Source organism: Cricetulus griseus, chromosome 8 (assembly GCF_003668045.3).
Source record: "Cricetulus griseus strain 17A/GY chromosome 8, alternate assembly CriGri-PICRH-1.0, whole genome shotgun sequence".
NCBI lineage: Eukaryota > Metazoa > Chordata > Mammalia > Rodentia > Cricetidae > Cricetulus > Cricetulus griseus.
Genome location: NC_048601.1, coordinates 97075551 through 97093775, shown reverse-complemented (window position 1 = coordinate 97093775; position 18225 = coordinate 97075551). Strand labels below are relative to the sequence as shown.

The 18225-nt window shown below is 39.2% G+C and overlaps 1 protein-coding gene across 1 annotated transcript in view; it reads right to left on the bottom strand.

The window, feature by feature from the left end:
- Kmt2c (lysine methyltransferase 2C) overlaps window positions 1-18225 on the bottom strand; it is a 193961-nt gene that overhangs the window by 148789 nt on the left and 26947 nt on the right. The window contains 1 exon segment of the mRNA XM_027428523.1: window positions 6384-6472. Coding sequence (XP_027284324.1) covers window positions 6384-6472 — 89 coding nt within the window.

Genomic DNA, 18225 nt, shown 5'->3' with positions numbered 1-18225 from the left:
CTCTGAAGAACAACTTATTGGAAAAAAACTGAACATATTAGTGTACAAAAAATGAACCTTAACAATATTTCAGGAGACTAATAGTAGGATTTTATCAATCATAAAAACATTCATATCAAGAAAAGGCCTAGAGCCAAATTTATAGAATAAAACCAATATCAATTCTTTCAAAATTATTTATAAGTCCTAAAGACGAATTCTTCTAATTTCCTTCTATCAGACCTCTGATAAGATTTTTAAAAAACCAAGGACATACAGATGATAGGCATTAGCATACAAAGCATGACAGGTCAATACCTCCAAAAATCATAGATGTAAAACTTCTCAAAGCTGGGCATGGTTGTACACACCTTTAACCCACCTAGAGGATATTTCAATCCTTAATATTTATATACCAAACACTAAGGCATGATAGTTTAAATTGCATAGAGTCTCCTCACACGGTGATAGTTGGTGACTTCCGTACCCACTCCTACCAACAGACAGATCATCCAGACAGACCAAACAGAGAAGTGCTAGAGCTAGCTGACATTATAACCAAATGAACCTAACAGATATTTACAGAACTTGACATCCAATTAGGAAAAAATACACCTCTTCTCAGCACCTCATCCAACTTTCTCCAAAACTGACCACATACTTGGACACAAAGCATCCTACCTGATTCCCCACAGATTAGAGCTGGATATCAACAACTGAAAGCTTACAAACTCATGGAAACTGAACAACTAGTTACTGAAAGAAAACTGGGTCAGAACAGATTAAAATGTAAAAGATCAAAAGGTAAGATAGATCCAGGGTTGGTAGCACACACTTTTAATCCCCAGAACTCGGGAGCTGAGGCAGGTAGATCTCTGTGAGTTCGAGACCAGACTGGTCTACAGAGTGAGTCCCAGGATAGGCTCCAAAGATAGAGAGAAACCCTGTCTCAAAAAACCCGAACAAAACTAAAACTGAATGAAAATAAAACACAGCATGCCCCAACTTATGGAACAAAATAAAGTGCCTACATTAAAAGAGAAGGGCAGACAGACGCTTCATATTAGTAATTTAATAGCACACCTAAAAACCTAGAACAGGGGCTGGAGAGATGGCTCAGAGGTTAAGAGCACCGACTGCTCTTCCAGAAGTCCTGAGTTCAATTCCCAGCAAGCACATGGTGGCTCACAGCCATCTGTAATGAGATCTGGTGCCCTCTTCTGATGTGCAGATATATATGGAAGCAGAATGTTGTATACACAATAAATAAAATCTTAAAAAAAAAAAAAACCTAGAACAAAGAATAAATAATACCCAAAAAGAAGGCGAGAAATAATCAGACTGAATCAATAAACTAGAAATAAACAAAAAAGCAATACAAGGAATCAATGAAACAGTTGGTTCTTTGAGAAAACCAGTAATATTAACAAACCCTTAGCCAAACTAACTAAAAGGTGGAGAGAGAAGATCAATACTAAAAAAATTAGAGGTGAAAAAGTAGACATAACAACAGACAAGGAAATCCAGAGAAACACACGGGCATATTTTAAAAATCTGTACTACACCAAATTGGTATATCTAAAAGAAACAGATAATGTTCTCAATATATACTACCTACCAAATTAAAATCAAACTCAGGTAAGCAATTTAAACAGACCTATAATTCCTAGTGAAATAGAAGCAGTAAATTAAGTCTACCAATCAAAAGAAGCCCAGGGCCAGATGGTTTATGGCATAGATTTCTATCAGTATTTCAAATAGTTAACCCCAAAACTTCTCAAATTATTCCACAGAAACAAAACAAAGAACCTGGCCCAACTCCTTTTACAAGGACACAATTACTGATAATACCTAAACCACATAAAGACTCATCAAAGAAATAGAATTAAAGGCCAGTTTACCTTATGAACACAGATGCAAAGTCTCAATGAAATACTTGGAAACTGAATCCAAGAACACAACCAAAAAGATCTACCATGATTAAGAGGCTTCATCCCAGAGATTAAGGGATGATTCAACATATGCAAATCAACACTTGTAATCTACCATATAAACAGACTGAAAGACTAAAAGTTCAACCAGGAAACTCCTACAGCTGATAAACACTTCTTCAGCAAAGAAGCAGGATATAAAACAAAAAACCAGTAGTCTTCTTATATACAAATGACAATCAGACTAAGAAGGAAACTAGGGACACAACACCCTTCACAATAGCCACAAATAATCTTGGGGTAACTAACCAAGCAAGTAAAAGACATCTAGGATTAAAAAAAAAAACTTTAAGACAGCAAAGAAAGAAATTGAAGAAGATATCAGAAAATGGAAACATCTCTCAAGGCTCATGGATAGGTAGGACTAATGCAGAAAAACTGGGCATCTCTACCAAAAGCAATCTACAGATTCATTTCAATCCCAACCAAAATCCATCACAGAACAGGACAACTTTCAATTTCATATGAAAACACAAAAAACCCAGGATAGCTAAAGCACTCCTGAATAATAAAAGAGCTGCAAGAGGTATCGTCATGCCTGATCTCAAACTGTACTACAGAACTAATACTAGTAATGAAAACACCATGATATTGACACAAAAACAGATGTGTTGATCAATGGAATTGAGCTGAAGACCTAAAAATAAGCACACACCTATGGACACCTGATTTTTTATAAAGAAGCCAGAAATACACACTGTGGGCGGGGGAGGAGAGCAGACAGGTTTTGTTGTTGTTGTTTGTTTTGTCTGTTTCTTTGGTTTTTTTCTTTTTCTTTTGGGGGTAGATGGGTGAGTGTAATATTGGCTATCCTGGAACCTGCTCTGTTGACCAGGGTAGCCTTTAACTCACAGAGATGCACCAGTCTCTTCCTTCTGAGTGCTGGGATTAAAGGCCAAACCCAGCTCAGCATTTTCAACAAATGGTGCTGGTCAAATTAGATAGCTGGATACAGAAGAATGCAAATAGATCCATAATTGTCACTCTGCAAAAACTCAACTCCAAATGGATCAAAGATCAACATAAAAACAGATACCCTGAATTCAACAGAAAAGAGCGTGGGCAATAAATAGTTCTGAACTCATTGGCACATGAAAATACTTTCTTAGTAGAACACTGATAGCACAGGCACTAAGACCAACAATTAAGAAAGGCACTAGGGAAATGTACTTATCCCTAGCATAGGTGTATACTTTGGGAGCCCATTTCACATTGAGCAATACACCCTGAGCCAAGACACATGGGGGATGGTCCTAGGCCCTATCCCAAAGGACACCATAGACTCTGATGACATCCTATTGAAGGCCTTACCCTCCAGGGGGAGCAGAAAGGATATATGATAGGTAGCTATTTTTTTTTGGGGGGGGGCACATAGGGGAGGAGGGAGAGGGAACTCAGATTGACATGTAAAACAATCTTGTTTCTAATTCAAAGGAAGGAAGGAAGGAAGGAAGGAAGGAAGGAAGGAAGGAAGGAAGGAAGGAAGGAAGGAAGGAAGAGAGGGAAATAGGACCTCAACATCCTTAGCCATCAGGGAAATGCAAATCAAAACAACTTGAAATACCATCTTACTACTGTCAGAATGGCTAAAATAAAAAACTGGAGAGGATGTGGAGAAAGGGAAACACTCCTCCACTGCTGGTGGGAGTGCCAACTTGTACAGCCACTTTGGAAATCAGTAGGGCGACTCCTCAAGAAAATGGGAATCCGTCTACCACAAGATCCAGCAATTCCACTCTTAGGCGTATACCAAAAGAAGCACATTCATACAACAAGGACATATGTTCAACGATGTTCATAGCAGCACTATTTGTAATAGCCAGAAACTGCAAGCAACCTAGCACTCGGGGGAGGGGGGGTGGAATATTGAAATTTGCAGTAAAATGGATGAAAATACAAGAAACCATTCTGAGCGAGGTAACCCAATCACAAAAAAGACAAACATGGAATGTACTCACTCATATGTGAATTTTAGAGATGGAGTAAAGGATTACATGCCTACAATCCACACTGCCAAAGAAGCTAATAAACAAGGAGGACCCTAAGAGAGACATACAAGGTCCCTGGAGAAGGGGAAAGGGTTAAGATCTCCTGAGCAAATTGGGAGCATGGGAAGAGTGGGGAGGGAGCAAGGAGAATGAGAAGGGGAGAAGAGGAGGGGTGAGGAGGACATGAGGGAGAAGAACGGTTGAGTCAGGGAAGAATAGAAGAAAACAAGAAAGGAGATACTATTATAGAGGGAGATATATTAGGTTTACAGAGAAATCAGGCACTAGGGAAATGCCTGGAGATCTACAAAGATGACATCAGCTAACAATCTAAGCAACAGAGGAGAGGCTACCTTAAATGCCCTCCCCTGATAATGAGATTGATGACCAGCTTATATGCCATCCTACAGCCTTCATCCAGCAGCTGGTGAAAGTAGAAGCAGACACCCACAACTAATCACTGAATTGAACTGGAATCCAGTTGCACAGAAGGATGAGTGATGAGCAAAGAGGTCCAGACCATGGTGTTGAAACCCACAGAAACAGCTGACCTGAACAATGGTTAGCTCTTGGTCCCCAGATTGATAGCTGGGATACCAGCATGAGACTGATCCATACCCCAGGAACATGGCTTTCAGTGAGGAGACCTCGAAAATCTACAGGACCTCCTGTAGTAGTTCAGTACTTATTCCTAGCATAGGTGTAGACTTTGGGAGCCCATTCCACATAGTGGGATACTCCCTGAGCCAAGATACTCCCATGGAGGTGGGCCTAGGCCCTATCCCAGAGGATATGATAGACTCTAATAACCCCCTATAGAAGGCCATAATTAGAATATATTATACTTCCAATTAAAAATGTCTACATAGCTTAAATGATTTACACATTCAGTGCAATTATCAATCAAAATACCAATGATATTAGGCAGGCAGTAGTCGTCCAGGCCTTTAATCCCAGCTCCAAAGCTACACATAGCAACCCTCTCTCAAAAAAACAAACAATCTCAGCACTTGGGAGGTACAAGCAGGCAAATCTCTGTGAGTTCAAAGCCAGCCTGGCCTACAGAGGGAGTTCCAGAACAAGCTCCAAAGCAATATAGAGAAACCCTGTCTCGAAAATACCAAAACAAATAGAAACCCACCAATGATATTCTTCAGGGAACTAGAAAAGCTGATCACAAAATACATAAGGAAAGGCCAGGCATGGTGGTACACACAATTAAGCTAAAGCAGAGAGAGGTACATCTCTGAGTTTGACCCCAGCCTGGTTAGATAGATATAGAGATATATAGAAGAGCTATAATACCTGACTTTAAAATATACAACACGCCAGGCGATAGATAGATAGATAGATAGATAGATAGATAGATAGATAGATAGATAGATAGATATAAGAGCTATAATACCTGACTTTAAAATATACAACACGCCAGGCGTTGGTTGCGCACACCTTTAATCCCAGCACTGGGGAGGCAGAAGCAGGCAGATCTCTGTGAGTTTGAGACTACCCTGGTCTACAAGAGCTAGTTCCAGGACAGCCTACAAAGCCACAAAGAAACCCTTAAGTTCTAGGCCAGAATGAGGTACAACACACACACACACACCAGAAAAAAGAAAAAGGAAAGGAAGTGGGTATACAATGCAGAAGAAACAAAATTTTAAAAGGCTCCTAATTCTAAATATGTACAGTTGGGTCAAAGCCTTCCATATAAGATCCAAAAGGAAACAATCAACAGAATGAACAACCTGAAGAATGGGAAGTGACATAAAAATTATTCACTAACAAGTGATAAACTTCTAGCATATGTAAGGAGCTTAAGTCAGGTATAAGATACAAAGGGCATCCTAGAAAATATCACAGAAATGAAAACTAAAACCACAATATGTCATCTTATCCTCCTCCAAGTGGTTATTAGAAATAACAATGATAAAGACAAAAATGAATGCTGGTAAGATAAAGGACTGCCCTCAAACACTGATGGTATGTAAGAATGTAAATTAGCTCAGTTATGAGCTGGAAAGATGGCTCAGAAGTTAAGAACACTGGCACTCACTCTTCAGCCAACCAGGGACCAATCCCCAGCACCCACAGGGAAGCTCACAACCAACTGTCACTCCAATTCCAGGGCACCAGGCAAGTCAGAAATAGACTATGACCTATCATACTAAAATGAGTTTCTTTCAGAAAGTTGCAATTTTGCTTTCATAAAAGACATTATGTATACAAAATGATTCGAACTAAATAAGGACTCAAGGGAAAGACTGACTGAGAAAGAGACCTGCTTTTCACTCTATCACTAGACATCAAAATAGATAGAAGACTTAAGAGTTTGATAGCATAGTACATTTCTATACAAATGGTAAGGGTAGTATATAAGTATAAATTATTATGTGTTTTTGTCAAAATTCTCATTAAGATCCAATACCTGTTTCCACAATATTTTCTGTTTCTGTCGTCTCCAGCCCATCCATGCTGTCCTCATCTTCCACTGTAGATTTTCCTCTATTTCGAGGCCTACAGCAAAAAAAAAAAAAAAAAAAAATAACAATAATAACAATAATCACATAAAGTTAAATACTAAAATTTTACTTGGTTCTCTTTTGAGACAGTCTCAGATATAAGCCCAGGGTGGCCTTGGTCTCCTGATCTTCCTGACTCATCCTTCCAACTACTGAGATGTATAGCATGCAGTATCACACCCCAGATGCGCTGAATTTTAAATGTTGAATTTAAGGCTTAGATTTAAACACTTAGCTATAAAGCACACTTGGAAAGCATAACAAATAAAATTAAGCTTTCTCCAGCATAATAGTGCACCAAGAAATATAAAATATTTTCTCCTTTAAAATTTGAGGATGAACCAAGTTAATAAATATCTTAAGTTTGGAAGGGCTAATTCAGGATTTTGTTCTCTGACCTTTCCAAGACTTGTTCTGTATCCGTTAGTGGCTTTTAAATTCCTAGTAAGTTCTTTACAAAGTTCAGACTTTAAAAAGCTTGTATTTAAATTTACTTAAAAGCTTGGGTAATTGGGGCAGAAGATAACTCAGTGGATAAAGGTACTTGTCTCCAACCCTGATACCAAGTTAGGATCCACATGGGGAAAGGAGTCAGCTAACCCTTCAAGTTGCCTGTCTGCTACAAGTGCTCCCAGATTCATGCATGTGCATGTACACACTGAGAAACACAGAAATAAACCAGCTGCAATAAAAGATTAGTAAATTTAATAGGAAAACAAACAACAAAGAGCTTATGTAAGTGTCCAAACCTGGTAGTTCAAACCTTTAATCCCAATCCTCAGTTGGATCTCTAAGAGTTTGAGGTCAGCCTGGTCTATATAGCAAATTCCAATCCAGCCAGGGCTACAAATGTGACCCAATCTCAATTATCAGAATAAAAGATGAGAACAAGCTATATAGCTTAGTGGTGGAGAACTTATCTAATCTAGTCCTTGGGTTCAATCACCAACAGAAAAATTAATTAATTAAAGTGAAATATGAAAGAGCTGCTCAATGGACATCTTGTTCATTAACTGTTTTTAATTCACAGTCAAAAGCTGACAGTTCATTTATATTAAAAAATAATTGATTACATGCAGAGCACTCTTCTTCTAGGCATATTTAGTGGCCCTTATACAATGGTGGTTCTCAATAGGGTAAGTGATTGTCCCCCAAGAAATACCTGAAATATTTGTTGTTTCAATATGACTAGCCAGTAGAGTCCATGTGATACTGCTAAACACCCTACAATTCCGAAAGTGCCCCTGCCAAGAAATCAGGTTCTATTTTCTTCTCTGTCTACAGCAAGTACTGATAAATATAAGAGTTTTACTTTTTCCATGAAATATTTAAAGATACATGAACTAGAGAGATGGCTTAGCAGTTAAGAGTGCTTTTTGTTCTACTAGGACCTGAGTTCAAGGTACCAGCACCCATTATCAGGCATCTCAAAACTGACCTGAGTTCAGTTCCCAGAACCCATTATCAGGCATCTCAAAACCATCATCTGTTAACTCGTGCTCCAGACAACCAGATGCACTCTCTGGACCTCTGTGGGCACCTAATCACAAGTGGCATATAGACACAGACCCATACACATACAAGCAAATTTTCTTAATATCAAGAAATAAAAAGTTCTATTGTTTTCTAAAAATTGCTAAATAGGACTAGACATCCCATGAATCTTAAAATTTGGTTAAAGAAATGAACTCCTGGCATTTGAAGCTAAAAACTTTAAATGACATTTGATTGGTCCTTTTGAACTCTTTATAGTAGTAAATTACATTTTGCCAGTTCTTTCCATGCAGTTATCTCCCACAGAAATGTCTCACTACCTGGCTTCTCTTGCATGGAGTGTCTATATCTGCCTCTCTTCCAAACTATCTTACCAATTCTGCATTTTTTGATGGTCAAAAATCCATAAAAGATCAGGCAAAAAGTGGCTCGGTGGTTTATTGTCATAACCACCAAACAAGATGACCTGAACTTCAGTTGCCAACATGGTAGAAGGAAAGAACCACCTGACCTCTACACATGTTCAGTGATACCCATGTACCAACACAAACACTCTAAATAAAATGTGAAAAAATCCATAAAATTATCAACACAGCACAGCCCATAAGTACCCAAGTCCCAAGTTTAACAAATAATGTCTTGCTTCCCATCTTCCACTCTATTCATCTCCAGAAGATCCTTTCCCTCCCCAATGACTTACGAAACCTACAAATAACCATTTTAGATGGAAAATATGTTCTTGAAATTATATAGCTTCTGCAATTTTCATGGTAAGTAAAGAGGTAATTTTCCCTTTGAAATGGAATCCGTGATGCCAAATGTAGTGGTTTAAAGAATAACCCCCATTGAATGATTAGTCACCACAGAGTGAAACTCTTTGAAAGGATTAGAAGGATTAAGAGGTTTGGCCTTGTCAGAAGGGATGGGGGAGCTTTGAAATTTTAAAAGCCCAGTCTCTCTACAGCTACTACTCCAGCACCATGCATACCACCATGCTGCCTACCATGATAATAATGTACTAAACCTCTTAAAATGTAAGAGTTGCCTTGGTCATTGTGTCTCTTCACAGCAAAAGTATAACAACATACCAGGGCTTCATGCCTCTAGCATATAAGAACAGAAATTGCTATAATTACTATTAAAAGTCATAAACGAAGCTAGAGATGACTCAGCAGTTAAGAGCACTGTCTGCTCTTCCAGAGGACCAAGGTTCAATTTCCAATAACCACATGGCAGTTCACAACTGAGTTCCAGGACAGCCAGGGCTGTTACACAGAGAAACCCTGACTGGGGGGGGAGGGGGCAAGTATTCTATCAAATTTAACTTGCAGAGGATCTGGGTTTGATTCCCAGAATCTTATCAGATAACTCACAACTACCTGTAATTCTAGTTCCTCTTCTGGTCTCTGTGGGAACTGCACACATGGTATACACAGAGACAAGCAGGCACACATACAAACACTTTGTTTTGCTTTTAAAGATTTATTTTTATTTTATGTGTATGAGCATCTGCTTGAGTGCATGTGTTTTGTTCCCATCAAGGCCAGAAAAGGGTGTTGGGTCCCCTAGAACGGAAGCTACAGGGGTTTGTGAGCACAATGTAAGTGCTAGGAACTGAACCTGTCCTCTGCAAAAGCAGCTAGTGCTCTAAATGCTGAGCCATCTCTTCAGCCTCACATATTCTTTTTAAATGTTAAATCCTTATGCATGAAGTTGGAACTAGGATTTTTAAAGTCCTTCCTTTTTAAAGATTATATCCCCGGATAGTTATAAATGAAATAATATTGTGCCTGAAACTGGGTTCAAAGTAACAGAAGAAGTCAAGAGTATAAATGAAATAAGGCTGCTCTAAGGAAAGAGAGAAGGAAAACCTGGAGTTAGATGGGTGGGGAAGTGGAGAAGATCTGGGAAGAGAAACCATGATCAGAATTATAGCTGACTTTTAATTGACTTTTCAATTAAAAATATATATTAAATACACACCTGTAACTACTGAGCACTGTCTATGCTACCAGCTCCCCACCATTACTAAAAATATCATGCAAGATGAAACAAGATCCCTAAAATGTGACTGCTGCTCAACTGAGTGGCAATCCATTGTATTTTTCCAGTACCTATGAAAACTCTATAAAAATACATAATTCACTTTTTTTACAAAAAAATCTATCTTTTCAATAACATATATTCTAAAAATATAATAAACATAATTAGGCTGGTGTGTGTTGCTGTTTCAGATAAGTGATGGCAGTATAGGTGTATAGGGGGTTTGTTATATTATTGTCTACACACACAGAGCAATTTTTTTTACCATTTTTTTATTTAAATTAGAAACAAGATTGTTTTACATGTCAATCCCAGTTCCCTCTCATTCCCATCCTCCCTTGCCTCCCACTAAGACCCTACCTATCCCATACCATTTCTGCTCCCCAGGGAGGGTGAGGCCTTCCATGGGGAGATCTTCAGAGTGTGTCATATCCTTTGGGATAGAGCATAGGCCAACCCCCTTGTGTCTAGGCTGAGGGAGTATCCCTCTATGTGGGATGGGCGCACAAAGTCCATTCCTATGCTAGGGATAAGTAATGATCCACTACAAGATGCCCCATAGATTTCCAAGTTCTCCTAACTGACACCCACGTCCATGATGGTTTCCCAGCTATCAGTCTGGGGACCAAGAGCTCTCCTTTGTTCAGGGCAGCTGTTTCTGTGGGCTTCTCCAGCCTTATCCAGCCTTGACCCCTTTGCTCATCACTCCTCCTTCTCTGCATCTGGATTCCAGTTCAATTCAGTGATTAGTTTTGGATGTCTTCTTCTACTTCCACCAGCTGCTGGATGAAGGCTATAGGATGGCATATAAGTCGGTCATCAATCTCATTATCAGGGGAGGGCATTTAAGGTAGCCTCTCCTCTGTTGCTTGGATTGTTAGTTGGTGTCATCCTTGTAGCTCTCTGTACATTTCCCTTGTGTCTGATTTCTCTTTAAACCTATAATGTCTCCCTCTCTTATTGGTATCTCTTATGAGCAATTTTTCTAAAACAGAAAATTTTCTGAAAGTGAGTAAAGGGGAAAGGACATCCTCGGGAAGGATGGAATGACAAGTGGAAAGCCATATGAAAGAAATTATTTCAGCACAAAGACCTGTGCTAAAAAAAAACTACCAGCAGAAGAAAGATTTCAGACAGCGCTCGGGAGAAGTATGCTGGTGCAGGACCTTTACTACATTAAGGCACAGGACCTGTGTGAAGACTGCCTAGGTCAAATTCTGACTCTAGAACTATCTGGGCCTCAGCTGTTGGGGGTGGGGTGGGGAATAATAGTATCTATTCAGAAGATTTTCATAACATTTTCCTGAAAGAGTACTTTATCTAAGTTCTCATTGCCATCATCCAGACTACAGGCACAAACAGTCCCTGAAAGGCCAAGGGACTTGTGAACTCTCTTCCAGGCACTGCACAGAGTACACTGGCAGTCTGACTGGCTTCTTTTCCTCCTAGGCATGCAGCTGGTTTCCCATTTTGTAACTTCCCTTACATGTGACTGAAGTGCAAGCAACACAGAAGCCTCTTATCCACACACAGTACTTGTCCCCAAACATCCCTGCAACATGCAATCACCTCTTTTCTATGCATCATGTCAGGTGTTGACATCAGAGATCAGGCCAAGTTCTACATGACTAAGTTACTGTGATGAACCTAAGATTTTAGGCAGCACAGCTCTGACAGTATTCTTTGTGGAGTCATCACAACAGTCAACATTTTATAGAAAGGAAAAATAACAAATTCCGGAATTAGCAGGGCACAGGCTTGTAATCCCAGCACTCTGGGAGGCAGGGGAGTCATAGCAAGAAGCCGGTGTGGCCTACCTAACAAATTCCAAGCCAGGCAGGGCTAAACTAAAAACCCTATCTTAAAAATAAAAAAGGGCCAAAAGAAATAACCCAGTAAATACAAGCACTTACTACATAGACCTGACAAGTCTCACAATCCTCAGAGTCCATGTAAAAGTCCTGGTGGATTAGCAAGCACCTATAAACCCAGGAATCCTGCAGTGGGATAGGAGGTAGAAACAAATCACCCAGAAGCTGGTGTGTGCAGCTCAGCAGCAGAAACAAGAGAGACCCTGCTCAAAATCAAGATGGAAGGCAAGAACCAACTCCCAAAGTTATTCTGGGATCTGCATGGGTGACCCCACACACATAAATATTATGTATATTTTAAAACAGAATCTCATGTAGTCTGGCCGGGCATGGAATTCACTATGTAAACCAGGCTAGGAAAAAAAAAAAAAAAAAAAAAAACACCTTTAAGTAAAAATAAATGGAGGCTGGGAGATGGTGGCGCAGGCCTTTAATTCCAGTGCTTGGGAAGCAGAGGCAGGTGGATCTCTGTGAGTTCAAGGCTGGCCTGGTCTCTAGAGCTAGTTCCAAGGCAGCCAGAGCTACACAAAGAAACCCTGTCTGAGAAAATTAAATAAATAAATAAATAGATAGATAGATAGATAAATAAATAAATAAATAAATAAATAAATAAATAAATAAATAAATAAATAAATAAATAAATGGAGCTGAGGTAAATAAAACAATAAAGTTAAGCACATACCTGCAAATCCAAGTACTAAGGGGTCAAGGCAAGAAGATGACCAGAAGTTCAAGACTAGTCTGGGTTAAAGAGCGAATTCAAGGTACACCACAGTTTGTGGGTAGAAAGAATGTTTAGTACAGTGTCATGTTTTTAGATAACTTGTTTATTTTTATTGTGTGTGCATTGGTGTTTTGCCTGTGTGTCCCTTGGAACTAGAATTACACAGACAGCTGTGAACTGCCATATGGGTGCTAGGAATTGAGCCTGAGTCCTCTTGAAGAGCAGACAATGCTACTTCTAAGTCATCTCTCCAGCCCCCTTTCACATTTGTTTAAAAAAAGAAAATTTATACTAGCCAGGTATGGTGGCATATATCTCAAATTGTATTATTCCAGAGTTTAAGTTAGTACTCTTGAAGAAAAAATTGACCAAACAACAAAAAATTAAAGCATTCTGTTGTAGAAATGTGGCATGCATGAAGCCCTGGGCTTTACCCCAGGAATCACATAAAACTAGGCATAGTGGTGCATGCATTTAACACTAGCAGTTGGTGGGAGTCAGGAGAATCAAAAGTTACGTTCATCTTTAACTACACAGATGGTAAAGACAAGCTTGGGATACATGATATCCTGTCTCAAAAAATAAAAAGGCAAATATTCCTATGTCTTTACAATTCATTGTATATGATGTCATGTCTTATCTACAATCCAAAATATATAGAAAGAAATACAAGAAAGCTTCCAATGATTATTACTGGTGACTTATGCTATTTGCTACTTTATGATGAACACATACAACACTGTTTCTATCTCACTGAAGTGGATATATTAGGATATTTCACTGTATATGAGCGTATATGCACACCACGTTCATACCTGGTGCTCAGGGAAACCCAAAGGCATCAAGTCCCTGGAACTAGTTATGCGCTACCATATGGGTTTCAGCAACAACAGTGTGCACTCTTAACCACTGGCCATCCCTCTGGTATTTAATAATCATATGCACATTTGAAAAACATAAATATGTGCTGTGGTAGTTTGAAAGAAAATGGCACTGTTAGGAGGTGTGGCTTTGTTGGAGTAGATGTGGCCTTGTAGGAGGAAGTACATCACTGTGAGGGTAGGCTTTGAGGTCTCCTATGCTCAAGCTACATCCAGTAACATAATTCACTTCCTGTTGCCTATGGATCAAGATATAGAATTCTCAGCTCCTTCCCTGGCACCAGTCTACTTGCAAGCTGCCATGTCTCACCATGATGATAATGGACTAAACCTCTGAAACTATAAGCCACCCCCAATTAAATGTTTTCCTTTATAAAAGTTGCTGTGGTCATGGTATCACTTCACTGCAATAGAAACCCTAAGACATGCCCTAATCAAGGTAACCATATCTTTTTTTACGTGAAAATGCATTTATAACCTGAAAAATACCTGGGATTATGTCAGGAAAAAACTGTATTTGAATTTTAAACCATTTATCATTTGAGTTCAAATTTGATAATGTTTGTAGACTATTTTATAGGCCTTAGGCTGTCTTCAAATGTTTTCAGCCCTTCAAGAGAAAGAGTCAATGCAAAAAATCAAATGACACTGGTCAAAAGACTCACTGTCTCCTAAGCACTACTATATTTATAGAATGATTAATGTAGCACTTTCCTCAAAATAGTACTTTTGGTGCTGGGATGTGGCTTAGTTAGAAAGAATGCTTGCCTAGCAGTCATGAAGTCCTGGATTTGATTCACACATGAAACCAGGCATGTTACCACATACCTATGATCCCATTAATTGTAAGAGCCAATAAGATAACATTTCAAGGTCATCCTCCATAACATTTTTGATCCCCACAACTACTACCCAGAACCCCTCCACAAAATTCTATATGGGAAACATTAAGTCATTCTTGGATAGTCTCAGGGAATTAGGTCTAGAAGATTTTTCTGTACCGAAAGTCTCAGATAGTCCTTCATAAATATGGCCTGAATATATATATATATATATATATATATAATATATTATATATATATATATATATATATATATATATATATATATATGGGTTTTTCAGACAGGGTTTCTCTGTGGCTTTGGAGGCTGTCCTGGAACTAACTCTTATAGACCTGCTGAAAATAAAATTCTCTGTATTTTTTTAATTTTTCAAGATAGGGTTTCTCTGTGTAGCTTTATAGACCAGGCTGGCCTTGAACTCACAGAAATCCACCTGCCTCTGCCTCCCAAAAGGTGGGAGGTGCCTCCCAGCACTCAAACTGATGTTTAATTCTAGCTAAAAGTGATTCCATAAAATTTTTGCCATAAAATCATTAGAGTCCTTAAACACCTAATAGGATACAAATGCTATGCAAAGAGTTATTTTAGTATATTGTTTAGGGGAAAAAATTCTGGACACAGAATCTATAAATACAAGGTGCCTAATTTATTTTAAATGCTAGCAATTTTGTATTATGTTTACCTTAACTTCCTCAAGATCTATTAACATGGCATTTAAAAACAAAAAACTGCTGTTGCATCAGGGTAATGGTGCATGCCTTTAATCCCAGCACTCAGGAGGCAGAGGAAGGTGGATCTCTGTGAGTTTGAGACCAGCCTGGTCTCCAAAGCGAGTTCCAGGACAGCCAGGGCTGTTTCCCAGAGAAACCTTGTCTCAAAAAAACAAAAACAAAAAAACAAAACAAAACAAAAAAGAAAAACAAAAGCAAACAAACAAAAAATCACCCAAAAAAGGCTACAGAATACGATCACATAACTCAAGCTTGTCTGGAAATAGGTATGTATGCCAGGTTGCCCTTTAAAAGGATCCTCCTGCCTCTGCTTCTTAAGTGCTGGTGTTAGAAGCATATAACGTGGGCACCCGCATGTGCCTGTAGATGGTGGTGAGCCACCATGTGGGCACCAAGAGCTGAACCAAGTCCTCAACAGGAATAACAAGTGCTCTTAAGTTGAGCTCTTGTGACCCTGATTTTACATTCTTAGTTTCCTTTTTTGGTTTTCTTTAGCTTTTGAGCCTGCCCTGGAACTCGCTGACATTAGAATGTAAGATATCAACAGAAGGATATTGCAAAGAGTTGGGTTTTGGTAGCTAAGAGAGGAATAAATGCTTAAGTAAAACAGGTTTGAGGGTGATCAAAAGGCCATGGATCATTTTTTTTTTAATGTTCTCAGAAATAGGATTATTACATTAAAAATGTGTCCAGTTTCTGTGTGGTTAAAGCAATCTGAAGGAGAAACCAATGACCAAAGATCCACTTTGGAGTCTCTATGTCTGAAAAGTGCTATGTTTACTGACATGAAGACAGCCACTGTCTATTTGGTGTGTGGGTAGGGGTATAGGTATTTTTCAGAGGTGTCCATAAGGAAATACTAAAGGAAACTGAGAAGACCAGCCACAGAAGCCAAGAGATAGAAATTTCCTGTAAGAACTTATGTAACATCCACGGTTACTTGTCATAGAAGATAACTGTGGAGGGAGGTCCCCACAACGCACAGTGTCTGAATGTGACAGTCTAATAACAAACAGATAACAGAAGGTACAGTGGTGAATTAGAAAGGAGGTAAAGTAGAGCTGGGAATGGTGGTAAACACCTTTAATCCCAGGGGGATCTATCTCTAAAGGCTTGAGGCCAGCCTGGTCTACAAGTAGACTCCAGGACAGCCAGAGCTGTCACACAGAGAAACTGTCTTCTTTGTTGTTGTTACTGTTGTTTTTCAAAACAGGGTTTCTCAGTATAGCCTTGGCTGGCCTCAAACTCAGAGAGATCCGCCTGCCCCTGTCTATGATCATACTGTTGTCAAATAATAAAACTCTGGTAAAGATGGGATACACCAGATGCATTCATGTGATATTAAAACAAAACGATAAAGCTGTATTTTAGTAGGGTTTTTTCCTTGTTAATTTTTTGCACAATCTTTTCAGTGAAAGTTGGAAACTACTTCCAATAGGAAAAATACATGGGGGGGGGACTACATAATTTTTGTCTCATTTTCAATTATATTTTATAGGAAAGGCTGAATGAGTGAATAAGAAGTAGGTAGCTGTACAAGCTTCTTGGGGCTACAGTAACAAAGTGTCACAAGGGCTAGAGAGATGGCTCAGAGTTTAAGAGCACCGACTGCTCTTCCAGAGATCCTGAGTTCAATTCCCAGCAACCACATGGTGGCTCACAACCATTTGTAATGAGATCTGGTGCCCTCTTTTGCCCTGCAGGCATACATGTAGGCAGAACACTGTATACAAAATAAATAAATCTTTAAAAAAAATAAATAAACAAAATAAAAAATTCAAACTGTCACGGCTTAAAAGAACACATTTCAGGGGGCTGGAGAGATGGCTCAGAGAGGTCCTGAGTTCAATTCCCAGCAACCACATGATGGCTCACAACCATCCATTATGAGACCTGGTGCCCTCTTCTGGTGTGCAGATATACATGGAAGCAGAATGTTGTATATATAATAAAAAAATAAAATCTTAAAAAAATCTTAAAAAAAAAACACATTTCTTCTGTCACACTTCTGGAAGCTGGAAGTAAGAAAGTCAAGTCACTGACAGAGTGGCCATCTAATGGTCATCTGTAGATTATGAGGGGAAATCTGCTCAGTGTCTGTCTTGTCTCCTGGTTTCTGGTGGTGTCAGCAATCCTTGGTGAAGCCTGTCTTAATGGTTTTCTAATTTCAGTGTTTGCTTTCCAATTAACCAATTATCCAATACCCAACTTCTTGTGTGTCAGTGTCTAGGTCTCCATCTTAAGAAGAATCTCCTAATACTTCCCCCAAAAAGGTCACATTTTCCAGATTCAGGACAAATACATATATATGAAGGTAACTGTGGGTTTTGTTTTTTTTTTTTTTTTCTTTTTCAAAACAGAGATTCACTGTGCAGTCCTGGCTGCCTTGGACCTTCCAGAGGTCGCTCTGTAGACCAGGCTGACCTCAAACTCTGAGAACCATCTGCAGGGTTTAAAGGTGTGTGTCCTCCACCACCGCCTGGCATGAGGGTGGTTTTGTTTCTTCCCCACTTATTCAACCCAGTACAGTAATTTTAAGAATGTAAATAAAAGCATAGAAAATTTACTTGTAGAATTACAGTAGACACATTTGAATTGTTTTAACATGCCTTTAGTCTTAGCACTTGGGAGGCAGAGGCAGGGAGCTCTGTGAGTTCCAGGCCAGCCTTGCCTACAAAGGGAGTGCCAGGGAAGTTGGGGCTGTTACACAGAGAAAGCCTGTCTCAAAAACCAAAAAAGTTTTAACTTTAATTTTGGTGCTTGGTTGTCACCTGAATGAGATTGAAAGCTGTTTAAGACATTTCTAAAGCATACCGTTTGTTTGTTTGTTTGTTTGTTTGTTTGTTTTGATGGGGTCCTAGAACTCACTTTGTAGACCAGGCTGGCCTCAGACTCAAGAGATCCATCTATCTCCTGAGTGCTTGAATTAACGACATGAACCACCACACTCGGCATGGTTTTGTTTTTACTGGCATTGTAAGACAGGATCAGCTGACAGCAAACCCACCCTGAATTGTGGGCTACACCAACCCATATACCGGGGATTCTATAGGGGGAAAAAAAAAAAAAAAAACACAGAAAACTCCCAAGTGAGAGCCAGGCATCGTTTTTCTGTTTCCTGTCCACCCTGATATGAAGAACCTCCTCTACCACAGGCTCCC